General features: G+C 43.9%; 1 protein-coding gene across 1 annotated transcript in view; it reads left to right on the top strand.

Annotated features, from left to right (window-relative positions):
- Nucleotides 1–27,156, top strand: part of mdka (midkine a) — an 83,854-nt gene extending 56,698 nt beyond the window's left edge. Inside the window, exons 2-5 of the mRNA XM_043706201.2 lie at nucleotides 5,945–6,030; nucleotides 8,243–8,410; nucleotides 10,466–10,624; nucleotides 26,403–27,156. Of these exons, the coding sequence (XP_043562136.2) occupies nucleotides 5,946–6,030; nucleotides 8,243–8,410; nucleotides 10,466–10,624; nucleotides 26,403–26,428 (438 nt within the window). The 5' untranslated portion in view covers nucleotide 5,945 and the 3' untranslated portion in view covers nucleotides 26,429–27,156. The remainder of the gene's footprint in view (nucleotides 1–5,944; nucleotides 6,031–8,242; nucleotides 8,411–10,465; nucleotides 10,625–26,402) is intronic.
- Nucleotides 27,157–27,797: the final 641 nt, after the last annotated feature.

The following is a 27,797-nucleotide window of genomic DNA, read 5'->3' as shown; positions in this document are numbered from 1 at the left end:
TGACCTGACCATCTAGTTCAAAGTAGAACTAATGGCAATAAGGGATGGACAATAACTATCAGCTTTGTCAATGATGCCCATATTTAGAACAAAGAACAAAGAAAATTTACTGCCCAGGAACAGGCCCTCTGGCCCTCCAAGCCTGAGCCGATCCAAATACACTGTCTAAACCTGTCGCCCAATTCCTAAGCATCTGTATCCCTCTGCTCCCCACCTACTCATGCATCTGTCCAGACACATCTTAAATGAATCTATCGAGTCTGCCTGTACCACCTCTGCTGGCAATGCGTTCCAGACGCCCACCACCCTCTGTGTGAAGGACTTGCCGCGTGTATCCCCCTTAAACTTTTCACCTCTCACCTTAAAAGCATGACTTCTCGTTATTGAATCCTTCACCCTGGGGAAAAAGCTTGTCTCTCTCTCTCTCTCACGCTGTCTATACCGTTCATGACTTTGTAAACCTCAATCAGGTCCCCCCCTTAATCTCCTTTTTTTGAATGAAAACAAACCTAACCTACTCAACCTCTCTTCATAGCTAGCACCTTCCATACCAGGCAACATCCTCGTAAACCTTCTCTGCACCCTCTCCACATCCTTTTGGTAATGTAGCGACCAGATATTTGGAGAATGAATTGAAAAACTTTCTTACTATCCTTTCTGCACCACATATTGAAGCTCCCTTTATCCTGTGCCACAACTTGAGAGATTGCTGTTAGACTTGATTCTTGTTAGCTGCATCGAACTCCATTTTGTTATCTTCCGACAGCAAAAGTTTATTGGCATGAACTGCATTCATAATTTTCAAGCACATCAAAAGAACTAAGGTGCAATGAACAACTTGGTCTACAGCTCATTATTTTAACCTTATCTTCCCAATGGGAATAAGCGAGGCATGGAGCAAAAAGCAGAGGGATATAAAAGGTGGGCACCGGACCGATAGGTCCCTCATTCCCATCACGGCAGGTTAGGTTAGAACTGCAGCATTTAGCGTGAGTAAACTCTGGAGAGATGCCCTTCAGAGGGTCGGCATAGCCTCAATGGGCCGAACGGCCTCTTTCTGCACTTGGTGACTATGATACTTGAGGGTGGGCCTTTCAGCGAGAGTAATGCTGAGGTTTAGAGGCCTGTAGTTTGAAAACGGATGCCAACAAATCCAAACATGGACCTAACATCCAGTTGGAAAGTGGATCCTGATTTTGTGAAGGAGAGTTATTTGTACACCTCCCTGGCCCACTTTTCTCTTGCTTCTGTGAGTAACTTTATAATGTTCCCTTCTCCATTAGCATGAGTGAAGGGAGCATTGTTTGTTTTACCCAAAAAAAATATATACTGCCGGCTGCCCTTGGGACTTCCAGCTGGCAAGCATTAATTCATTAAAACATCTCACCAGGAGAGAGGAGTGATGCAGGCTGTGGTTTATGTGCTAAATAGTCGTCCTTTTAAAGACCAGGATTCAGAGTTGGCTGATGCTAACTGGCCTTGGATCTGGAACCCTTGTGAACAACAGGGACTTGTTTAGCATTGACATGCTGAGCAGAGGCCTGGCAGTTCAGTCTCATACTTCATAAAGCCTATCGGCAGCTACTGCAGAATAAGTGCCTTCTTTTCTGCTAAAACCATTTATGTCAGCTTCACTAACAAAGATGCAGATGGGCTGATTTTCTTTTGAAAAGCTTCTTTTGCAATGTCTGACCTGTTGTTTACCCACTTCCAGGTGTTTCCGGACAATCAGCACAGTCATTGTATGAAGTGTTACAGAAAGTAATTGTTGTTCCTCTATTCAATACTCTGTGCCATTTATTGGCAACTATGCATTCAGTGTTGTGTGGAGAGAGAGATGGAGATAGAGACCCCAAGCGTATGGAGGTAGTTGAATTTATCGCCTGCAGCTAGGCACAATGACCACATTGGATCAAGAGAATATTTTCCGCTGCACAAAGTCGCAAGACTCTCTGTTTAATTTGATCTTGGCTGACATAAGAATTCTTTTCAAGATGGAAGTTGGCAAGTTCTGTTGTGGATCCTCCTTTCTGGGTGGCATTATAATGACCAACAAATGAAAGTCCATTGTAAATTCTGACCACTGTGTTGCTCAGCATGAGCTGTTTCTGGAATCTAATAAGCTGTCTCAGTTTCTTACTGAATTCACTGACAATTCAAACTCAGGGGACAAGCTGGGTTTTTGTCTGTCAAACATTAAACAGAAGGGTAATTGGTCTTGCAAAAATTCCAAATGCAATGATTCTCAGCAAATCGCTAGTTTAAATATCAGCTTGTTTTCTTCTAATGAAACTCTTCTATTGAGGAAGTTTCTGAAGTATATCTGACTCCAGTAATGTATGGCGATGGTATGGGCGGTGAAAAGATAGAATGCAAGAGTTTGGAAAAGTTCACGCCAAATGCTTGTGGACTTCTCTCATTTAAATAGGGCTAACCAATTGATCACAGATACACTAATCATGTAACTTTAAATAAAAAACTTAACAAACAGGATTGGAACACTCATCCTGTATCTGAACTGATTTCCTAGGATACATGTGCCAGAATGGATCCTGGGGCTCATTGTGGTTCTGTCTGAGTGCAGTGATTGTGGGAAGGGCAGAGTTGACTCATTGTCTGTATTTACTGTACTGTACCAATTGGATTCTGGGTAATCCAAGATGGAGGACTGGAAAAATTTCTAGCTGTAACAGCTGCTCGTTTGAGGTATTTTAGGTGTTGGAGGTGATTTCCTTGAATTCCAGGAGCAGCAATTACTGTTTTCTGTGCTGTTGTATTGTTTGGGAACTTTGGGGGGGAAAAAAAGTCAAAACAACAGCAGTTTTAAAAGGGAGAAGAAGATAAAGGAAGCACATGGTGAGGTCAGTGCAGGAGAGAGAGAGAAAGAAACTGACACAGCACTGAACCTGCACAGTTACTGCCTTTGCTGTTTGAATTCATGTATCGCTGGACATCGGAGCATGTCTGGGAAAATTAATAAACAGTGAAGTTCACAACTGATCTTGGAAGAACTGGTTTGAATGAAGTTCACAGCACAGAATTGTTTTTAAGTGTGACCTACAGAAAGTCTGCAGTGGTGAGTAGAGTGGGTTCTTTCTTGATTATTTTTTTTTGACGTTTTGTCTCTTAATTAAACTTAAAATATAAGCCATAACTATTAATTTAACCTGGGGCAGTGTTTTGTAGAGGAATAAGATGGTGTTATTTTCTGGGTCTGTAGATTGTGAAGGAGCAAAATGGCCTTTAATAGAGTGGAATGTGCTTCTTGTCAGATGTGGGAGTTCAAAGAGATTTTAGGGGTTACTGCAGATTTTATCTGCAATAAATGCTGTTGGTTACAAATCTTATCAGATCGAATGGATCGGTTGGAGAGAGAGTTAGCAGCAATGAGGAATTTGCAACAGCAACAGTATGTGATGGATGGAAGTTATACGAAGGGAGGAAAGTCTCAGATACAGTCACGTAGCTGGGTTAACTCTAGGAAAGGAAAGTGAGGTAGGCAGCTAGTGCAGGAGCCTTCTGTGGCTATACCCATTTCAAACTGTTTTGGATAAAGTAGGGGGTGATGGATTCTCAGGGGAACGTAGCACAAACAGACAGGTTTCTGGTATTGAGACTGGCTGTAATGCAACGAGGGGTACGTTGGGTTCCAAGAGATCAATTGTGTTAGGAGACTCTCTAGTCTGAAGTACAGACAGATGTTTCTGTGGCCAGCATCAAAAAATCAGAATGGTGTGTTGCTTCCCTGGTACCAGGATCAAGGATGTCTCTGAGAGGGTGCAGAATGTTCTCAAGGGGGAAGAGGGCCAGCAAGAGGTCATTGTCCATATTGGAAACAACGATATAGGAAGGGAAAAGGTTGAGATTCTGAAGGGAGATTACAGAGAGTTAGGCAGGAATTTAAAAAGGAGGTCCTCGAGAGGTAATATCTGGATTACTCCCAGTGCTACGAGCTAGTGAGGGCAGGAATAGGAGAATAACGTGGTGCCACTCTTTAAACAGGGCATTAAGGGCAAGCCAGGGAGCTATAGACCGGTGAGCCTGACGTCAATAGTGGGCAAATTGTTGGAAGAAATCCTGAAGGACAGGATGTACATGCATTTGGAAAGGCAAGGACTGATTAGGGATAGTCAACATGGCTTTGTACGTGGGAAATCATGTCTTACAAACTTGGTTGAGTTTTTTGAATAAATTACAAAGAGGATTGATGAGGGTAGAGCGGTAGATGTAACCTATATGGACTTCAGTAAGGCATTCGACAAGGTTACCTGTGGGAGACTGGTTAGCAAGGTTAGATCTCACAGAATACAAGGGGAACTAGCCATGTGGATGCAGAACTGGCTCAAAGGTAGAAGACAGAGGGTGATGGTGGAGGGTTGTTTTTCAGACTGGAGGCCTGTGACCAGTGGAGTGCCACAAGGATCGGTGCTGAGTCCTCCACTTTTTGTCATTTACATAAATGATTTGGATGCGAGCATTAGAGGTAGAGTTAGTAAGTTTGCAGAGGGCACCAAAATTGGAGGTGTAGTGAACAGTGAAGAGGGTTACCTCAGATTACAACAGGATCTTGATCAGATGGGCCAATGGGCTGAGAAGTGGCAGATGGAGTTTAGTTTAGATAAATGCGAGGTGCTGCATTTTGGGAAAGCAAATCTTAGCAGGACTTATACACTTAATAGTAAGGTTCAAAGGAGTGTTGCTGAATAAAGAGACATCAGCGTGCAGGTTCATAGCTCCTTGAAAGTGAAGTCGCAGCTAGATAGGTTAGTGAAGAAGGCGTTTGGTATGTTTTCTTTTATTGGACAGAGTATTAAGTACACGAGTTGGGACCTTCATGTTACGGCTGTACAGGACATTGGTTAGCCCATTGTTGGAATATTGCGTGCAGTTCTGGTCTCCTTCCTATCGGAAAGATGTTGTGAAACTTGAAAGGGTTCAGAAAAGATTTACAAGGATGTTGCCAGGGTTGGAGGATTTGAGCTACAGGGAGAGGCTGAACAGGCTGGGGCTGTTTTCTCTGGAGCTTCAGAGGCTGAGGGGTGACCTTATAGAGCTTTACAAAATTATGAGGGGCATGGATAATCCAGAACTAGAGGGCATAGTATTAGGGTGAGAGGGGAAAGATATAAAAGGGACCTAAGGGGCAACTTTTTCACGCAGAGAGTGGTACGTGTATGGAATGAGCTGCCAGAGGAAGTGGTGGAGGCTGGTACAATTGCAACATTTAAGAGACATTTGGATGGGTATATGAATGGGAAGGGTTTGGAGGGATATAGGCCGGGTGCCGGCAGGTGGGACTAGATTGGGTTGGGATATCTGGTCAGCATGGACGGGTTGGACCTAAGGGTCTGTTTCCATGCTGGAGATCTCTATCACTCTAAATGAGGCTAGTTTTATTTTGGCCCTTTTTTTTTTAATTGGATGAAGGTTTGTATCGAAATATCATGAGGACAGTGCTTAATCCAGGAGCATTGCTGAAAATGTATAAAATGGAAGGGCGAAGATTTAATCTACAAGTAAGCTGGTTATCTGTCATACCCTGTTAGATTGTCAGTCTTGACAGGCTCAATTCCGGCAGCCTTCTGCAAAATGTATGCTGTCCTTTTTTTTGCCCTACCCTTATGATGTGTGACTTAAATTTCTTTTCCTTTCAACCATGTTTTCCTCCTGTCTGCTCTTGTGAAGAATTACCTCCAAACTGCAGAGTAATTCAATGGTCATGGGGTGTTTTTTTACCTTGCTCCAAAACCCATTATAGGTACGCTTCACAAAGAGCCTCTGAGTTTGCAGTGTATGGGGTGAGGCAAACACCATCTCCCTTAGTTGCGTCCCTGGAACAGTGAAATGTCCCCAGTAACCACATCAGGTTTGCACGATGATCACCATGTGCTGGGATCAATGAATCAATAAAACGATGACAGCGTGTCATTTCCTTCCTTCCCAGAATGCAGCTGCGTGTCCTTTTCTCGCTGGTACTTGTGCTGTTAATCGTCCTGATAGGGTGTTCTGAAGCTGGCAGAAATAAAAAAGGTGAGTGCAGCTTAATCGTGTGTGTATGTGTGTGTATGTGTGTGTATGTGTGTGTATGTGTGTGTATGTGTGTGTATGTGTGTGTATGTGTGTGTATGTGTGTGTATGGTGTGTGTGGGTGTGTGTTTTGGGGTCGGGGGAGGACACAGAACTTTTCATCAAATTTAAGGGTGCGGATCTCTGTTAAATCCTAAAGTGTTTCGTTCCTCACATCTGTGCTGTTGCCAAAAGTGCTAACTTACTATTTTAACTTTGTCTGACTCCATCCCAACAAATATTAAATTCCTAATCCATGCTTTTACTATGTCAAAGTGTACTATTATAACTCAATCGACTGAGCAGAAGTGAATTGGGTTTGGAATATAACCCAGTGATTCCATTTGGTGTCTACATGTGCTTTTCTTCCTTGTATTTCAGTTTTTTTTTAATTGACATGATCTGATGGCTAGTCTGGTGTGAAGAGGTTGAGTGCTCTTCTGATACAAGAGCTGATGTGGCTGTCTTCTCATAGTACTTTGCCCCATTATTTGGAACAGTAGCAGGTTACATTCCCTTGGCAGCCTGATGCCACTTGTTTGGTGCTCTGAGACAGGAATCATGTGCCTCAGACATGTTGTCCTGGGCAACTCACTTTTTAGAGGTTTCCTCTTGTTGTTGTCATTGTAATTGGCCCTAGATGTGCTGGGCTGGTTGGTGTCGTGGTGAGTAATAGATCCTGAGAGCTGTGAGTTCCTGAGACCGTCAGCCTGTCCCAGAGGATGGGTCAATTGATGCGAATGCCACTCTGGGATTCTATTTACCAACTGTCAAAAAGCTGGTAATTTGTCCTTCCATTTGAGGAAGAGTCAACAACTGATCTAAGTCTTCCTGCCTCATTTTTAACTGGTTTGTGTTGGGCCAATAAAGTTACTTCTTGCTCTGTTTGCCTGTAATGAAGAAACTATTTCTGTGGCATTAACCAATTGATAACTGTGGGTTCCCACTTGTTGATTGGCCCTACTCTTTAGAGACTGAACCCAGTCTACACACACAAGTGAACAACCACCAAACCAATAAATCTGTAAAACTTATTTGGTCATGGAAAAGTCCTCACTGACTTTGACAGAAATAAAAATGAGAAGTGATGACTCAATATTACCCATTTCAAATCCAGTCATCAAATCCAAATGCAGCCCAACTCATTTTTTTTTAATTAATTCATGGCATATCGGCATTAGAGCATTTATTGACCATCCCTAGTTGGCCTTGAGAAGGTAGTGGTGAGCTGCTTTCATGAACTGTGCTATGGGGAGACCCAGAATTCAGGGTTTTGACCCATCAACAATGAAGGAATGCTAATGTATTTCCAAGTCAGGATAGTGAGTGGCTTTCCTGCATGGAGACCAACTATGTCTCTGTTGTCTTCTCCAGTTATTTGTGATCAGGCATTGTTTTTGAATGACCTAATGAAAACAAGAGACTGCCCTTGTTCCTAGGCAGTATTGGATGTCACCTAATACCTTGAAACAGTTAAATATAGCAGCCAGCCCCATGGTACTGTCTATGCTCTGAATTCTGGCTCCAGTAGCACAAACACACATCAAGAAAAGGAATTCCTAACAGATGTGACAATGATAGTGAGTTTTTTTTAAAAATACCAACGGTGGCATTAAGAAGCATTAAGAATTACTTTATTTGAAACAAAACGTGCATCTTCCAGACTGAAATTCTGAAATCAAGCTTCTACAGGGAGGACGGTGGGGATTTCTAAAATGCTGCGATTGTTAAAGAACAAGCTGGAGTTTGCAAAATTAGATTTGTAGGTTTCTTCTGGATAGAAGACCAGATGTGTACTGGATGACCTCCCTCCCTATGATTAGATTGAACTAGGCTCAGTTATCTTGCTGAGTATCTGGTTAAATATTCCAAGTGGCTGAGGGATTTCCCCTCACAATCTGGATGGGCGGTCCAAGCTGGTTTATTAACCTTCCTTGATATCTTGATTAATAGCCCAAGAAGCTGAATGGCCTTTCTCCATAATCAGGATGGCCCCAAATCCGCTGTATAATGTGGTGTACTTAAACTGTAGAAGTACGTCATAGAGTAACAGCTCCTTGAGGTAAACCTACAAAAACGGGCTTTGAACTCTCTTTTTTCCCTTCCAGCCAGCCTTCACCTCCTCTTTCCCTAATCAAACTCTAAACTCCGCACACGGTGTCACATTGTTTTACAGAGAAAGGGAAGAAGTCAGGCTCAGCCTGCAAAGAGTGGCAGTGGGGAGCATGTGAGCCAGCCTCTGGTGACTGTGGCGCTGGACTCCGTGAGGGAACCTGCAAGGAAAAGGAGGAGACCAAGACTGTGAAGTGCAAGGTGCCATGTAACTGGAAGAAGCAATTTGGAGGTGAGCGTTTGGGTTTTAGAGCTGCTTTTAACAGAGCATCATCTCCTTCTAACCCTGCAATTATTCATTTCCCTGCCCCCTGCATGCACGAAAAACATTATCAAGGATGCACAAAGCATCTACTGCCAGGAATAGCTAATGGCAATGCTTAACAGGCTGATCAAGAGCCCTGGGAACTGTGATAACCCGATGAAGAATGCTGAGGTGTATACATGCATCGGGAATGCTATGGTGTGCTTTATTATTGGAGCAATTGCCCCTGGCTGCTTTCATCAAAGTAATGTGTTTAATATACTAAAGCCATATGTTCATGGATGCATTTAACCATCTGGTTGATATTACAGAGTCATAGACCCTTATTGTACATTATTGCCGGTACAGAAACTTTTATTGCCTGTTTTAAATTGCTCACTGCTGGAACAAAAGAGCTTTGCGCACAGTGTTCATTGTGTGGCAGTTACTGTAATGGGGTAATTTTAGGCTGTCATTACATTTTTTTCTCCTCATCTGGGCAAAATTGCTTTTATTATTTGTATGTCCTGCTCATGTATATGATTCATTTTAACTTGTATTTAGTGATTAGTAAATGATTGTGAAGTCATTTTCTTTGGCTCCTTCTCATTCTCCTCCTTTCTTTTCACAAGCTCTTTTTTTTTTTATTTCCTTCTCTCAAGGCTGCTCAGGTTGCCAAAATTTCACTGCTGCTCTTTTTTTTTTAATGTGAGCTGCCTTACCTCCTCCCTCTGCTGCAGCCATGCTCTGTTGGTTCCCTCTCCAGGACCTGCACCTAAACTCCAAGGCTAACACTCCCTTGTGCAGTACTGAGGTTCCTGACACTGTTAGGGACGCTGTCATTTGGCCTGTTCTGGTGGATGTGAAAGACTCTGGCACTATTTCAAAAAGGAATAGGGAAGTTTTACCTGGTGTCCTGCTCAATATTTGTCCCTCAATCAGCATCACAAAAACAGATGGTTGCACTATTTCAGCAATAGTGTGTGTCTGTGTGTGTCTCTGTGTGTGTGTGAAATTACTGCCTCACTACCTGCACTACAACAATGACCATGCTTCCAATGCAATTCATTTGCTGTAAACTGCTCTGATTCACCTCTGATACACATCTAACATTGCACAAATGTGCATTTTAATTCCTCTACATATGCATTCTCATTTTCTCTCTTACTGCTGGGACATGTCGAAGTGGTGTCTGTAGACAGGAGCCGTGAAAAGTAAAAACCGAATCAAGTCAGTTGTTGATGGCCCCATGTTTAGTTCAAGGAATTAGCATCAGGTGAATTTCTTGCACTAGCAGGGGAATATGGGTCCTCTCGTTCTACAGACGTAGAGCAGGAGACCCAGATTCAAGTCCAACCTGCTCCAAGGGTGTGTAAAAACATCTCTGAACAGATTTGACTAGAAAATATCTGTATAGAATCACTAGAGTGTGGAAGCAGGCCATTTGGCCCTTTGAGTATACACTGACCCTCTGAAGAGATCCACTCCCAGCCTATCCCTTTAACCCTGCTTTTCCCAGGGCTAACCCACCTAGCCTGCACATCCCTGAACACTATGGGCAATTGAGCATGGCCAATCCACCTAACCTGCAGACCTTCTGACAGTGTGAGGAAACTGGAGCACCCGGAGGAAACCCACACAGACATGGGGCGAATGTGCAAACTCCACACAGACCGTTACCCAAGAGTGGGATGGAGCCTGGGTCCCTGGCTCTGTGAGGCAGCAGTGCCAACCACTAAACCACCGTGTGGCCTAATATGTTGGATGTTCGTATGGCACAGTGTAGTGTCCCTTCCTCTGGATCTGAAACCCCAGTTTCAAGTTTTCCCCCCCCCCCCCTCCTCCAGATGTGTACATGTACAATTTAAACTTTTTTTTAAAAAAAAAAGCTTGTGGGGACTCGTGTGGTGTAGTGGTAGTTATCTTGTCTCTAAGCAAGGAGGCCTGGCTGAAAGCCCCACTTGTGTAATAACATCTCTGAGCAGGTTGGTTCGAAAATATGTAGCCAGGAATGCTTTCCTGATTTCAACGTTATCTTCACAGGTGACTGCAAGTACAAGTTTGGAAACTGGGGCGAATGCGACACCGAGACTGGTCTAAAAACCCGCAATGGAACCCTAAAGAAGGCCCTGTTCAATGCGGAGTGTGAGCAGTCAGTGAAGGTCACAAAGTCCTGTGATAAATCCAAGTCAAAATCAAAAGGTGAGTACCATACCACTGCCTTCTGAGGCAGGAATTGAAGATGTGATATATGCTACCTTGTGTGAGTGTTTGCAAGCTTGTGGAGAACTGTAACTTAGAATGGGACACTTCAGAATGCCTGACGGCTAAATGATCACCAGGGCCTGTTTTTTTAAAATACCTTGTGAGCACATTCTTAAAGAACCAAAGTTTCAAAGACTAGCAGCTGGAATTGTCTGACTAATTTTGAATGGTTGGTCTACCTGGAGTGGTGTATAAATGATATTCACTCTAGACCATTACTTTCTCTATTCTCTCGTGGGACACAAGTGTTGCTGGCTGACCAACATTTATTGCCCATCTGAATTTACTCTTGAGAAGATGGTGTGAGCTGCCTTCTTGAACTGCTGGTCTTGTAGATGGTACACACTAATGCTACAGAGCATCGGTGTGGGAGGGAGTGAATGTTTGTGGACTTCGTGCCAAAAAAACAGGCTGCTTTGGCCCAAATGGTGTCAAGTTTCTTGAGTGTTGTTGGAGTTGCACTCATCCAGGGAATGGGGAATATTCCATCACGCTCCTGACTTGTCCCTTGTAGATGGTGGACAGGCTTTGGAGTCAGGAGATGAATTACTTAACTGCAGTATTCCTAGCCTCTGACCTGCTCTTATAGCCACTGTGTTTATATGGTGAGACTAGTTGAGTTTCTAGTTGATGATAACTTCAAGGATGTTGATAATGGGGGATTCAGTGATGGTAATACCATTGAATGTCAAGGGGTGGTGGTTATATTGTTTCTTGTTGACAATTGGCATTCCCTGACACTTGTGTGGCACAAGTATTACCTGTCACTTGTCGTTCCAAGCCTAGATACTATTCAGATCTCGTTGCATTTGGACATGCTTCAATATCTGAGGATGCTGAACATTGTGCCCTCATTGGTGAACATCCTCTTTCCCCCCCCCCCCCCCCCCCCCTTGACATTTTGATGGGAGGAGGGTCATCGATGAAGCATCTGAAGATGGTTGGGCCGGGGAACTACCCAGCAGAGATGTCCCAGAACTATGATGGTAGACCTCCAATAACCACAACTTTTTTACTCTGCCAGTAGTTTCGGAAATGTAGTGGAGGGAGGTTCAACTGAGCATTTAAGAGGACGTTGGATGATTACCTGGACAGAAATATTGCCCAATGGTATGTGGGGAGAAAGCAGGAGTTTGGCACTAGGAAATGATGCTTGTTTAAAGAGCTGGTGAAGGCATGATGGGCCAATGGCCTCTTTCTGCGTTGTAGCACTTCTGTGATTCTGCGAAGTGGCCTTGGTGATTAAAAGCTGGAGGAGGCTGCAAAGGTTGTATGGGTGAGACCATGATAGGATATGATAATGGGCAGTGACCAAAAACTGATGCAGGGGAAGTGCTTCATACCTACCCATTAGTTTGAGTGTGACTGCACACACACTTGAGTGACGGTATGCCAGATCAGGGGGTGACAGTTGAGGCTCAGCATGGCTTTAAGTGAAAGAGAGGGTATGTTAAGCCGAGTGTTGGAAGTGAAATCACCTCCAGAAATGAACTATCCACATAACTGAGGCTTGTAGATACATCTCAGTGATGCTGGCCACTGTTCAAACTCTGAAACATGGAGCTTGAGCTCGTCTAGCTGATGACATTTCATGTGTTCTGAACAATTGCACATACAAGGAATGTCTTATAGAGTTGGCATATTGGTGGAGGAAGTACATTCAATGGGACTGAGGTACCCTGTTATGCTCTTGTCTGTTGGATTAACTAAAAATAACAGCGAGAAATTTAAATGCTTTTGCCTGATCTGGACAAAAAGAACTTGCCAGCTAGTTGCCAATCATAAATGCTATGGATCAGACCAAGCCCTCAAAATATATTAAGAAGGTAGCCTCAATCCTAATATTTTCTTATTTTAAAGGCATGCGCCAGGCATTGTGTTCTGGATGTAATTTGATTGGTCAAACTACTGGCTTCAAAACAAAACACACTTTATTCATCCACTATAGTTAAACTACAACAAAAGAAAGAAGAAACTGGAATAACTTACCCCAATTAGAAAACTTAACAGCATAATATATTATTTAACTACCAAACAGTAGCTGTTCTAATATAGTAACATCCCATAAACACACCTTGCAAAGGCAATTCAGTAAAATAGATTGTCTCACATGCAATTCTAGCAGTAGGAAGAGAACCCCAGCTTTTAGCTGCAACAGAGAGAGGAATAAAGGATTTCGCATCCAGCTTCAAGATCACAGCAGCCACTGAAAGCTAAAACTTTTAAAAAAAACCTGTTTCTGAGGGAGCACACTCCCACCCATTCAGGCTGCTTCTATTGTTTCCCACCTCAAAACAAACTCCCCAAGGTCTTACAAGCTGTTTATTGGCTCTGAGAAGACCATTTGGTATCTCTATCTCAAACTTTCTTCATTTTAAAAAACAAACCAGGACAAAATAGAACTTTTAAAGCCAATGCATTGTCACAATCAGAGTATAACAAATGTGAGCAGGAGTAGAATATGCCTCAAGCCTGCCTCGCCATTCTGTAAGATAATGGATGATTTACCTCCGGCCTCAATTTGTGCCAGTTCCTCAATAGGCCTCAATTCTGCTGCAGTACAAATGTCTCTCTAACTCCTCTTTAATACTTCTAGTGATCTAGCCTCCATGACTAAGACAGATAATTCCAGAAACTAACAACCCTCTGAGAGAAGAAATTTCTTTGCATCTCAGTTTTAAATGAATGTCCCCTCATTGTGTTCAAAGTTCCTAGTGAAAGCACTGTCACAACATCGACCTCGTCAAGCCCTCTCAGGATCTTCTGTAAGTTTCAATAAGATCATGCTTCATTCTTCTAAACCCTCAAGAATAGAGGCCTAACCTGTTTAGTCATTTCCTGATAAGTCAACCCTTCATCGCAGGAGTCAGCTTAGTGAATCTGTTTTGAACTGTCTCCAATGACAGTATGTCCTTTCTTAAATATGGGGGGAGGAAGCTGTACATAGTACTTCAGGTGTGCCCTCCCCAACACCCTGTACTGTTGTAACAAGATGTTCCTATTTTTAAACTCCAAAACCCTAGCATTAAAAAGAACAAAATTCCACTGGCCACCTTTTTAATTACTTACAAAGTTACCATGCAGGTGCAGTATGTTTCATGTACAAGAACATCTAGACCCCGCTGAGCTGCACTTTGTTGGAATCTCTCTCTATTTAAATAACAGACTGTCCTTTGATTATTCCTAAAATAAAGTACATGTCTTCACACTTCACTATGTGAAACTAAATCGGCCAGATTTTTGCCCACTCAACTTATATGTATATCACTGCAGGTTTCTTATGTCCTCATCCTAATATGCTCTTCCACCTATTTTTGTATCATCAGCAAATGTGGTTACATTACACTATGTTCCCCCCTCGAAGTCATCAATATAGAATGTAAATGATTGCCCAACGACTGATCCTTGTGGCACTCCACTCGTTAACCTTTCCGAGCTGGAAAAAAGACCCATTAATCCTGAATCTATCTTTGGAGTTAACCGACCCTCAATTTATGCTAATACATTATTTCATGCCATGAGCTCTTAATGTGCCAAAACCTTTTATGTGGCATTTTATTGAATACCATCTAGAAATCCAATCCAAATACGCTACCTCTGCCAGTTCCCCTTTAATAATTCTGTTTTTTAACATCCTCAGAGAACTCTAGCAAATTTGTCCCAAGATGTTTTCCTTTTCACAAAGGACCCTGTGTTTAATTGCATTAAGTTTCATAAATGTCCTGCAATTTCCTCCTTATTAATGGACTTGCATTTTCTGTCCATCTGAAGGAATGTTAATGCAGGTTTTTCTTTCACACATGTTGCCAGACCTGCTGACGTTCCCCAGCAATTTCTGTTTTTGTTGTTTCGGGTCTTCAGCATCCACAGTTCTGCTCCTTCCCTTAGGCTGATGTCACTTTAGAGAATTTCTTTGAATCTTCCATGCTATTGTTACCTAGTTTAAGTTCCTTCAATTCAACTTGTTTTAAAAACTAACGGAAATAAACCAATTTCTAGATCTAGATTGAGTTAGATGATCCATCTTGAGTTTTCTACCATCCTCATTTCCATAAAGCATTTCCACACTTCCGTGTTGCCTGTCTGCTTCCAGTTGAATTGATCCCTGATTATGGGGTAAGTTCTGCATTGGTTTGCAATTTCTCTTCTGCGATATGGCTGAACAGGGTGCCCTCGCCACCTACTACTTGATGTATTCGAAGGATCTACAGGCTGACAATTGACCTGTTTGGGCAGTCATCCAGTGTCAGCACGGGAGTCGAGCCCAATGCTTCTGCCACTAATTTAGAAATGTTACCCACAGTGTTACAAGATCTCCAATGTATAGGTGTTTAGTTTAAACGCTTATCCATGAACCTCCTATGTACAGAGGAACCTCGGTTATCCAAACAATATGGGCAGGGAATATTTTGTCGGATAATCAAATGCCGGAAAATACAGTTTAGCCAAGCATCGGGACTCTGCGAGCTTACTCAGTCTGAAATTCGGATAATTGACATTTGGATTATCGAGGTTCCTCTGTATAAGTGGTTTAGCTTAAATGCTTACCCATAAACCTCCAATGTTTCGGTACTCTAACACTTACCCATAAACACCCTCTCTGGTCGTCCTCGTGTGGTGATATCACTTTGCCTGCTGTGTCGTTCACTCTTCTATTGTTTGATGCCCCGAGCCCACTCCTGTCATTCTCCTTGCTCTTCTAACTTGCAACAACTGAAGAGAAAAGTGAATTTACAAGAGATAGCATGAAGAGTGAAATTCATTACGAGTGCTTCTGATCAGATATAGAAACACTGAATCCCCAAGTGTGGAAAGAAGGCATTCAGCCAATCGAGTCTGCATCAACCCTCTGAACAGCTCTCTTCCACACCCACAAAAAAAATCCTAAGATAGATATGCTTTCCCTTATCTCATTATTCATTCGGACTAAAGTTTGAGAATGAGAGCTAGTTTTGGTTAATTTCATATTTGCAGTGGAGTGGAGGAAAAGGACTGACTGTTTGGAAACCTCAGTGCCATCTCCCACATCGAGGATCAGTCCCAACCTCAGCTTTTCCTGCACTTTTTGCTGATCACTTCCGGGAGGTAAAACTGAAGAACAAGAGATGGCGGGGGGAGTGAAATGGGCTCGATTTGAGATTTTCATATGTCCTTGAAGAGCTTGGTGCTCGTGCTTGTCATGACCTCTTGACTGAGAGTGGCATTGCTTTCAGGGAAGGAGTAAGGTTACTCAGTTCACAGAATTATGTACATGCAAAGGGCCAATATTCGCTTAATTTTCCTTCAGGTCAAGTAGAGGTAGCAAGGGCAGCCTCATAGATGCATTCCATCTGGAGAGATGAAATCCTTGAAGCTCTTTACAATAGTCTGCAATCATGTTGCAGGAGAAGAGTTTGAATAGTCCATTCTTCATAGCAAAAGGCAGCCATGGGAGATCTTCCCCTAGGATCATCCTAGCATAGGAATTAATATTGATTGAGGATAACTGGATCAGTACTGATAGAGAAGGGGAAGCCTTTGTCTTGTTGAACTGATTAGTCTCCGGGATTGGTTTTCGAAGGAATGGAAGGAATCCTGATAACCTGGACTGGAAACCTATTAAGCAAATAGGAATAAATTACTGAATGTGAACTGTATTCAATGCACAAACCTCTTTGAGTCAGTGAAGAAAGGGTTATTTTAGTAGAAGATTTAAAGTGGAGGCACGTACAGGCAAGAAAATAGATCAGGACTGAACACAATAGAATAATGAACGCTCATAATAGAGTACAGGAGAGAATGCAGAGTCAGGGGTCAAGTAGCAGAATTGATTACTGGCTGACTTCAAGACAGCATTATAATAGAGATAAAGAGTAGTTATTCAGAGTGACAGAGTAGAAAGTGATGTTCCAAAACGATCAGTGCTGAGGCCACTGCTGTTCACAATGTGCATGAATGATTAGGACTCTGGGATTAAGACAATTTCTGACTTGCAGTGGCACTGAAAATTTGTGGGGAGTGGAATAATACTAAGGAGGATTGCAATGAATTATGAGAAGTTATCAACAAACTTGCAGAATGGGCATATAATTAGTAAAAGAGTTTCCATAGATACATGTGACATATTGTATTTCGGTAGGCAGCTTGGATAAGGAGCTTGCACCTGAATGAGCGGAGGTAAGTTCATGAAGGTATGCAAGGTGGCAGGTTGTGATTTCAGTCAGTGGTCAAATCTGACTTGACTGGTGTCATTTCGTCCTTCGTGCTACTCACACTTTCCCTTAAGCTCACATAACTGGACACGTATTCAGCATCAGGATGTCCCCTCCCAAACATAAACCCTTCCCCAATTCCATCAGCACCATTGATAGGGATCACCACCTGCTTAGGGGTTAATTGCTGATCCATTTGCTCTGTCTGAATTTGTAAAATGCTGCGAGTTTTCCACTATTTCTCAAAGCTCCTGAAACCGACAGGGAGTTTGCACATTTTAGTTCTGACTAGCACCCAGCTCCAGCAGCACCTACCTTGGTCTGCACAAAGACTGGGAGAATGAGCAGAGGGAATAGAGATGGGGACAGGCTGTTTGCACAGCAACAAGGTTGAGAGGAGAAGCCCTCTCTCCAAAGGTTCTGTTCACACAGGATTGGCTGTTGGCAAGACTGGTAACATGTGGATCAGATAATCACAAAAATAACAGGTTTCCTCCTCATTCTGTCAGAAATAGACTTCACGCCAGTCTCCTCACACTAGCTGTGGTAAGCAAGCATTAGAGACAAAAAAAAAACTGCAGCTGTTGGAATCCAAAGTGGACGAGCCGGAGGCTGGAAGAACACAGCAGACCAGGCAGCATCAGGAGGTGGAGAAGGCGACATTTCGGGTGCAGCACCCCCTACACCTACACCCATGTCCTGAAGCAGGGTTACATCTGAAACATTGCCTTCTCCACCTCCTGATGCTGCCTGGCTTGTTGTCTTCTTTCAACCTCCTGCCTGTCTACTGTGGTAAACGACCGTGGTACTTTGCATGTCCATTGCCATGTTTCAATGAAAAATTGTAATGAACTCAAGAAGTAGTAGTTTTCAGGGACCATTTCTCTTAGCTTAGTCTCACTAGGGTACAGCCTGTGCAACACTCCCATTTCACTCATAAAGTTATCACTGACATCTGCTGTCTCTTGCAACAATCAATCTCAAAGCAAAGTTAATGCCATGATTTTGAGAATGATACTTGACGCAAACTATGTCTTCCGTTTGAGAACTCTGCAGCCTTCTGAGCTCCACATTTGAGTTCAACAATTTTAGGGCTGAGGAGCCTTCTCTCATGTCCTTACCCCAACCCCTACATACCAGGCCTTGTTATCACATGGTCTGCTATTACACACAACCCATTGTTGGCCACTAATTGTCCACTCGAGTTATACAGATGTACAGCACAGAAACGGACCCTTCGGTCCAACCCGTCCATGCCGACCAGATATCCCAACCCAATCTAGTCCCACCTGCCAGCACCCGGCCCATATCCCTCCAAACCTTCCTATTTATATACCCATCCAGCTGCCTTTTAAATGTTGCAACTGTACTAGCCCCCACCACTTCCTCTGGCAGCTCATTCCATACACGTACCAACCTCTGCATGCCCCGTAGGTCTTAAGTTTTCCCCCTCTTCCCCCTAAACCTATGCCTGCTGGTTCTGAACTCCCCCACCCCAGGGAAAAGACTTTGTCAATTTACCCTATCCATTTCCCTCATAATTTTGTAAATCTCCATAAGGTCAATCCTCAGCCTCCGATGCTCCAGGGAGCTTTGGGATGGGACTGGGATATCATAGCAATTATAGGAACATGGCTCAGGGATGGACAGGACTGGCAGCTGAATGTTCCAGGATACAAATGTTACAGGAAGGATAGAAAGGGAGGCAAGCAAGGAGGAGGTGTGGCATTTTTGATCAGGGTTAGTATTCTAGCTGTACTGAGGGAGGATATTCCTGGAAATACATTCAGGGAAGTTATTTGGGTGGAATTGAGAAATAAGAAAGGGATGATCACCTTATTGGGACTGTATTATAGATCCCCTAATAGTCAGAGGGAAATTGAGAAACAAACGTGAAAGGAGATCTCAGTTACCCGTAAGAATAATAGTGTAGTTATGGTCGGGGATTTTAACTTTCCAAACATAGACTGGGACTGCCATAGTGTTAAGGGTTTAGATGGAAAGGAATTTGTTAAGTGTGTACAAGACAATTTTCTGATTCAGTATGTGGATGTACCTACTAGAGAAGGTGCAAAATGTGATCTAATCTTGGGAAATAAGGCAGGGCAGGTGACTGAGGTGTCAGTGGGGGAGCACTTTGGGGCCAGCGACTATACTCTATTAGATTTAAAATAATGATGGAAAAGGATAGACCAGATCTAAAAGTTGAAGTTCTAAATTGGAGAAAGGCCAATTATGACAGTATTAGGCAAGAACTTCCAAAAGCTGATTGGGGGCAGATGTTCGCAGGTAAAGGGACGGCTAGAAAATGGGAAGCCTTCAGAAATGAGATAACAAGAATCCAGAAAAAGTATATTCTTGTTAGGGTGAAAGGAAAGGCTGGTAGGTATAGGGAATGCTGGATGACTAAAGAAATTGAGGGTTTGGTTAAGAAAAATAAGGATGTATATGTCAGGTACAGACAGGATAGAACGACTGAATCCTTAGAGTATAAAGGCAGTAGGAGTATACTTAAGAGGGCAAAAAGGGGACATTAGATAGCTTTGGGAAATAGAATTAAGGAGAATCCGAAGGGTTTTTGCAAATACATTAAGGACAAAAGGGTAACTAGGCAGAGAATAGGGCCCCTCAAGACGGCCTTTGTGTGGAGCCGCAGAAAATGGGGGAATGCTAAATGAGTATTTTGCATCAGTATTTACTGTGGAAAAGGATATGGAAGATATAGAATGTATGAAAATAGATGGTGACATCTTCCTCTGTAATATGGACATTTTTCAAGAAGTGCTGGATGTCTTGAAACGCATAAAAATAGATAAATCCCCAGGACCTGATCAAGTGGACCTGAGAACTCTGTGGGAAGCTAGGGAAGTGATTGTTGGGCCTCTCGCTGAAATATTTGGATCATCGATAGTCACAGGTGAGGTGCTGGAAGACTGAAGGTTGGCTAACATGGTGCCATTGTTTAAGAAGGGTGGTATTGACAAGCCAGGGAACTATAGACCAGTGAGCCTGACCTCGGTGGTGGACAAGTTGTTGGAGGGAATCCTGAGGGACAGAATGTGCATGTATTTGGAAAGGCAAGGACTGATTAGATTCTCTACAATGTGGAAATAGGCCCTTTGGCCCAACAAGTTCACACCAACCCTCCAAAGAGCAACCCACCCATACCCATTCCCCTACATTTACCCCTGACTAATGCACCTAAAACTATGGGCAATTTAGCATGGTCAATTCACCTGACCTGCACATCCTTTGGACTGTGGGAGGAAACTGGAGCACCTGGAGGAAACCCATTCAGACACTGGGAGAATGTGCAAACTCCACACACAGTCGTCCAAGGCTGGAATCGAACTTGTGCCCCAGGCACTGTGAGGCAGCAGTGCTAACCACTGAGCCACTGTGCCGATAGGGACAGTCAACCTGGCTTTGTGCGTATGAAATCATGTCTCACAAACTTGATTGAGTTTTTTGAAGAAATAACAGAGTATTGATGAGGGCAGAGCGGTAGATATGATCTATATGGACTTCAGCAAAGTGTTCAACAACGTTCCCCGTGGGGGACTGGTTAGCAAGGTTAGATCTCAAGGAATACAGGGAGAATTAGCCATTTGGATATAGAACTGGCTCAAAGGTAGAAGACAGAGGGTGGTGGTGGAGGGTTGTTTTTCAGAGTGGATGCCTGTGACCAGTGGAGTGCCACAAGGATCAGTGCTGGGTCCTCCACTTTTTGTCATTTACATAAATGATTTTGATGCGAGCATAAGAGGTACAGTTAGTAAGTTTGCAGATGACACCAAAATTGGAGGTGCAGTGGACAGTGAAGAAGGTTACCTCAGATTACAACAGGATCTTGATCAGATGGGCCAATGGGCTGAGAAGTGGCAGATGGAGTTTAATTTAGATAAATGCGAGGTGCTGCATTTTGGGAAAGCAAATCTTAGCAGGACTTATACACATTATGGTGAAGTGCGAGGGAGTGTTGCTGAAAAAAAGAGACCTTGGAGTGCAGGTTCATAGCTCCTTGAAAGTGGAGTTTCTGGTAGATAGGATAGTGAAGAAGGCGTTTGGTATACTTTCCTTTATCTGACAGAGTATTGAGTACAGGGGTTGGGAGGTCATGTTCATGTTGCAGCGGTACAGGACATTGGTTAGGCCACTGTTGGAATATTGCATGCAATTCTGGTCTCCTTCCTATCAGAAAGATGTTGTGAAACTTTCATAAATAGTTATTCATTCGCCCAGGCTGATTGTTATCCACTCCTTTGTCTGTCGAAGTGTTCTTCTTTCTCTTTGGGCTCTATCTCCAACTATTGTTTACTCCTTCTCCCCCCCACCCATTCTGTCTTCTGCATATAATCCAACTTTTTTTGAGCTACCATCATTTCTGAGGAAGGGTCATTGATCCCACAACGTTAACTTTGATTTCTCTCCACAGATGCTAGACCTGCTGAGCATTTCCAGCAATTTCTGTTTTTGTTGCAAACTCCTTCTGGGCCCTTGAAACCTACGCAATATCTCCAAGCATCTCCTATAATAAGGGAGATGACTAGTGTTCTTTCAGACAGGGCAGGGGAGCTCATTGTATTCTCTCTGGCCAGAAAGAAGGTGGTGAACCTTGCACAAGGCTACTCTCTGTTAAATGGTTTCAGGAGGTGCACTAATTGCACAAGATGGCTATGAGGGTACTAGATCTAAATAGAGAGGTGTACGACAAATGCAAAGTGTTCTACTCCATGAATATGGAGTTGTGAACAACCATTCTCAGCTTACCACACGAAACAGAGGGAACATTTAGCCTCTGAAACCAGTTTTCCACTATTCAGTGAGAACATGTCTGAAGTGTGACCAAATATATCATATACTGTCTTTCCCCTTTTACCTTTCAAACCATTTTGTTTTGGAAAACAAGTCAAACCCAATTTTAAAATTAATCTCTGACCTAACATTAATTGACGTTTTCAGATCAGAATTCCAAACTTCCAACCCTCCTACTGTGAGGAATGTTTCCTAAATTTTCAATTTCTGTTATGCCCCAGTTCCTAGACTCCCCAGCTAGTGAAAATTATAACTGTTGTCTATATGGGATTTCCTTAGTATCTTAAAACCTTGATTAAATCACCTCCTTGACTTTCTAAATGACAATGAATACAAGCACAGTTTGTAGTAACTCTCTTCCCAATTGACTATGATGATGCTGTGACTTTAAGAGGTTATTTTGTCATTTTTGTTGTTTAACAGAGTGGTTAAAGCAGAGGTTCCAACCAGACTAGCAGAGCTATTGGGGTAAACAGCTTGGGGGGCCTTGGGTCTTTGTTTAACGGCCTCAGTGGGTGTGCCCAGCTCTCTCAGATCCAGATTTCTGGGTTTTGGTTTTTCAGAAGCTGTTGGCATCTCAACAGAGTTGGAAGCTTCAGTTAATGTTTCCCGGTTGCTACACTGTCAGTCTGAATTTTCTCCTTTTTTTTTCCCTCCTGGATTGGAGAACTGCACGTGAGCGTCTGTGCCTGAATTTGCCTTTTGGCCAAGGGGTATGTTTTTGGGATATCACTGTATTGGAACAGTTTATTAGTAATTGTGTACCTATTCAGTTAAGTTTTCAAACGGAATTGTTATTATTTATTTTGTTTATATTTTAAATACAATATTTCAATAAATTATGTTTTTGCTCCACATTAAGTCGTTTGACCAGCTACATTGCACCTGGGACACAACAGTTTACAATTACCTTTAAAATAAGAAAAAGTTAGGGTCTAAGTTACCTTTTGGAAATGTTTTGAAGGGGGTTTGGCCTGGGTCCATAACATGAGGTCTTCAAACCCAGATATGAATGTTTGTTCCTAGTTTAGCTACCCTTCCATCAACTTTGCACCACCAGATTAGCACTGTGCAGGATCACTAAGACAGGCCAAAACCCATGAAACATTGTTGGAATATTTGATAGCATTGACATATATTGGTTGTTTTGTAATGGCCTTTTATTTTATATGCTACCTGACCTGCTGCGCTTTTCCGGCAACACATTTTCAGCTCTGATCTCCAGCATCTGCAGTCCTCACTTTCTCCTCGAAGATTTTATTTTATTGGTCTGGCCGAGAGAATGCTGTGGTGGTGAGCACCAGAGGGAAGGTTGTCAAATGGGCAATTGAGATTGCATTACCTGATATTACAGTCAGCTGAGTCAGTCACAGGCAGCCCAGTCAAAAAGGGGCCATGGCGTTGGTCGGTTAGCACAGCTGGTTAGAACGTGCTGCTAATAACGCCAAGGTTGTGGGTTCAATCCTCGCACTGACCATGTGACGCGCTTGTGTGGTTAGCAGGGCTGTGTCAGGGTTTGCCGTGGCTTTGGCCGCCATGCTGTGGTACGGGCTGGTCACTTTGGTCCCTCCTCCTGGCTTTGTCGCTGACATCCAGAGAACGTTGGTCGACTTCTTCTGGGACAAAAAGATGCACAGGGTCGCTGCGCAGGTTCTGAGTCTTCCTATTGAGAAGGGCAGTCAGTCGCTGGTGTGCATCCGCACCCAGGTCGCGACGTTCCGCCTTCAGACCTTGCAGCGATACCTTTACGTCGAGCCTCCTCCTAGGTGGTGCGCCCTGGCGATGTATTTTTTCCGCCAGGTGCGTAACCTCAACTACGACACGCAGCTCCTGTTCGTCGACCGTGACGTTTTGGAGGTCGCCCTCAAGACGCTGCCTATCTTTTACCAGGCCCTGATCACTGTCTGGAACATGGTCGAATCGCGCCGCGCCTACCCTCCGGCTGGAGTAGCGGCTGTCGTCAGGGAGCCGTTGCTCAGGAATCCGCACCTCCGTACTCGCGGGTTCTAGTGGCTGTCGGAGGGGAGGGCCGTGGCAGCGAGGGTGACCAGGGTCGGGGACGTGCTGGGCGCCGGGGGCCTGGGCTGGACACTGCCGCAGGACATAGCAGGCAGGGCAGCGGTAGACGTCCGGTACGTGGCCACCGCCATCCGATGCCGTAAAACGGTGGTGCTCGGACCTGACGTAGTGCACCAGTTGGAGGATGCTCAGGTGTGCGGTGGGATCCCATCCGCGCTCACCCCAGCCTTGATGGAATTTCACATTGGCCCCAAGATCCCGTACTTCCCGCGGGAGCCTGTGCCCCACAACCTGAGCCACCTCTGGAATTTTAATTTTGTTCCCTTCTGGGGGTAAAAAGGAGGGCCCGGTATAGACTGCTGCTGCACACCGTCCACCTCTTCTCCTTCATCCACCGTCCGGACACGCCTTGGCATGCCCATTTGTCACGGGGCAGTGGGGATCCCCAGTGGAGGGCTCTCGACGCGGGAGTCCTTCCCCTTTCTCTCGGGGATCTGGGGTGGAGGGTGTTGCACGCAGCAGTCCCCTGCAACCGCAGGTTGCGGTGGTTCACGGACTCCCAGCCCAACTGCTTGTTCTGTGGCGCTGTGGAGTCCGTGGACCATGTATATATTGGGTGTGGGCGTTTGCACTCCCTTTTTGATTTTCTGAAAAACCTCCTCCTCTGCTTTTGGTTGCACTTCAGTCCCACGCTCCTGATCTTCGGGCACCCGGTACGGAGGAGGGAGGGCAGGTCTGAAGACCTCCTCGTGGGTCTGCTCCTGGGCCTGGCCAAACTGGCCATCAACAGGTCCAGGCAGCGGGCCGTGGAGAGGGTCGTTAGGGCCGACTGCCTGCCCCTCTTCCGCGGTTACGTTAGGGTCTGGGTGTCCTTGGAGAAGGAGCACGCGGTGTCCACCAACACCCTGGAGTTGTTCAGGGAGAGGTGGGCGCCGCGGGGAGTGGAGTGCATTATTTCCCCCTCCAACTCTATTTTGATTTAGTCTCTACCCTCCCCTTCACTCTTTTGATCACACAGAATTCCCCTTTGATGTGAAGGGCAGTGTTTATCACTGGCCACCCGGCTGTTCTCCTATCTTCCTGGTGGTGGAAATTGAATAAAGATTTGTGCGCTTTCTGTCTTTCAGTGTGTCTCACACCTGCACACACACACCATGGGTGCTGGGGAAAAAAAAAATAAGCACTACCGCAGTTAGACGGTAGTGTGGGGGTTAAAAAGAAAAAATAAAATATTTTTTAAAAAAAGGAAAAATATAACCAGGAGATTCACACAGCAAAAAGAAAGAGGAAAAAAAAATCTAACCAGGAGATGCACTGCCCTTTGATGTGAAGGGCACTGCCTGTCACTGACCACTCGGGTGTTCCCTTTCTTCCTAATGGTAGAAAATGAATAAAGATTTATACACCTGTTGTCTTTCACTGTAAAAGATAAACGGGATCTAATCCTTGGGTGCTGGGGAAAAATAAGCACTACCGCACTTAGGTGGTAGTGTGGGGGTTAATATATATAAAAAAAGGGGCCATGTTGGTTTGCCTTCACTTTCCTCTCAACTGCTTGATGTAAAGGTGTTGACTGTTCCTTCTAGAGATTAGATTATACAGCATGCAGCGGATATCCCACGAATCCTGACATCAGTCCTCTCGAGTAGTTCAAACAAGTGATCCCAGTGTTCTGATCAATGAGCAAAGTGGCTTTTGTTACGTACTGGTGGCCCACATGAGGCTGGGTTGGACACAAGTCCTGACCATGTGGTTGGCTGGGAGCACTTGTTGCCCAGAGGTTATTGGTTTGACGATGTGGCTCAAATGCTGTTGGCGCAGCAGACCGGGCACACAGTAAAGGTACGATGGATATATTGGGTGTGGGCGTTTGCACTCCCTTTTTGATTTTCTCGAAAGCCACCTCCTCTGCTTTTGGTTGCACTTCAGTCCCACGCTCCTGATCTTTGGGCACCTGGTACGGAGGAGTGAGGGCCGGTCTGAAGACCTCCTCGTGGGTCTGCTCCTGGGCCTGGCCAAACTGGCCATAAACAGGTCCAGACAGTGGGCCGTGGAGGGGGTCGTTGGGGCCGACTGCCTGCCCCTCTTCCGCGGTTACGTTAGAGCCCGGGTGTCCTTGGAGAAGGAGCACGCGGTGTCCACCAACACCCTGGAGTTGTTCAGGGAGAGGTGGGCGCCGTAGGGAGTGGAATGCATTATTTCACCCTCCAACTCTATTTTAATTTAGTCCCTGCCCTCCCCTTCATTGTTTGATCACACAGCACTGCCCTTTGATGTGAAGGGCACTGCTTGTCACAGGACACTTGGGCGTTTCTTTGCTTCCGGGTGGTGGAAACTTGAATAAAGATTCATGCACCTTGTGTCTTTCACTGTGTCTCACACCTGGGAAAAAAAAATAAAGGTATGATGGCTGCCAGGGTATCAGGAGTTCATCCACATGGAAGCAAAATGTCAGAAAGTGCATAGGTTTCTGGGTAAGTAAATGGGTAAAACTGTTGCAAATGGATTTCAATGTAGTGTACATAAAGCTGAGATTTTCTAGTTTCAGAAAGTGGGGTTAGGAGAACGTTAGCAATTGGCTTATTTGAGCAGGAGTGCTCCATTTAGGAGGGTGCATGAGAAGTAAAACAATGATGACTGGCTGTAAATCTATATGTACCAATGTTTTTCTTTTCTATCTTTTTGAACAGGTAAGAAGGGAAAGAAGGGCATGTGAGGAAGTTTCTAGAAACTGGACAGTATAACCCACTTTCTTGTTGATCTGAGCTGCAGCACAATCTATACAGCCACCCCTCACCAAAATACCTTTTACCAAGCTTTTGTTGTAATCTTCTAATCTGTAGAATTTAATGTAAAAGAACTGCCTTTTTAATCATTGCTTTCTTTTTAAAAAAAAAACTCTCTTATTGCTTATAAATCTGAGACTTTGGCATGTGTACAGTACATTTCTGCAATGATAATAATTTCCATGTAGAATGCCTTACAAATCTCTAGGCTTGTAGTGGTGGTTCTTATTGTGGATCCAGTTGGCCCTTCTAACCCCATTCAAAATGCCAACATCACCACCTGTCTCTGCAGAATTCTTGATCATTAATTTTTCCCAGCCTCCTCGGCCATCACACCTGAAGGCTTTTTTGCAAGAATTGATCTGAGCTACACAAAGCATTTTTGAACAACTGACAACAAGATCAGAAGAGAAACAATCATTTTGCTTTACTGGCATTGTTTTGATGGAGGGATTGCATTGTAACTCTGAAATTATGTAACAAATGTAGTCCAATTAAAATCTGAATACTCTTTGTTTCAAAGCCATGGTATGGAGATTTGGAAGGCACAATGTAGTTCATGAATAATAATGCATTTCCTGTCCTAAATGTTTGCCATTCATTGGAGAGATCTTGGACTAGAGTTTTTTTTTTCAAATAAAATCTTTTTATAAACTTATGTGTGCTTTCTGTGGTGATTGAGACGTGCTTCAGAGATTGAATATTGATATGAGCTTAGAAGGATATAAGCCATTGCGGTACCCAAGAGAATTGGTTCAGAAACTAAAATCAGGTACAATGGGTTTAAACAAATGTGACATTAGTATCACAAACCATTTGGATGAGTAGACTACAGTATCTCTCAGGATTGGACATATCTGTAACTTCTGTAATTTTTAAAGTTTTTGTCATTAAGTGTAATCTGTACATAGTTAAAAATCACAGAACACCAGGTTATAGTCCAACAGGTTTAATTGGAAGCACTAGCTTCCGGAGCGCCGCTCCTTCATCAGGTGATTGTGCCAACACCGGCATCTCCAAATCATGACTGTACACAATTGGTAGCATTGCAGTAACCCTGTCCAAATCTGTAGGATATTGATTAAAACTCCACTCCAAGAACGTGAATACAAATTCAAGGCTAATATTCTAGTGCAGTAGATAGGCAACATTGCCCTGTTAGAGATGCCTCGCTGAGGACTAACGATCAGTCCTCAGCAAAGGCCTCACCTTTATCCCCCTCTGCCCACGCATCAATGAATTTAATACACGCCGTGACATCGAACACTACTTCCGCCGCCGAGCTTACTTTTACGATCA

The sequence above is a fragment of the Chiloscyllium plagiosum genome, unplaced genomic scaffold (assembly GCF_037043375.1).
Source record: "Chiloscyllium plagiosum isolate Xiang-an unplaced genomic scaffold, Cpla_swu_hap1 HiC_scaffold_18, whole genome shotgun sequence".
Lineage (NCBI taxonomy): Eukaryota > Metazoa > Chordata > Chondrichthyes > Orectolobiformes > Hemiscylliidae > Chiloscyllium > Chiloscyllium plagiosum.
Note: the sequence above shows the minus strand (reverse complement) of the source record. Positions and strands in the feature narration are given on the sequence as shown.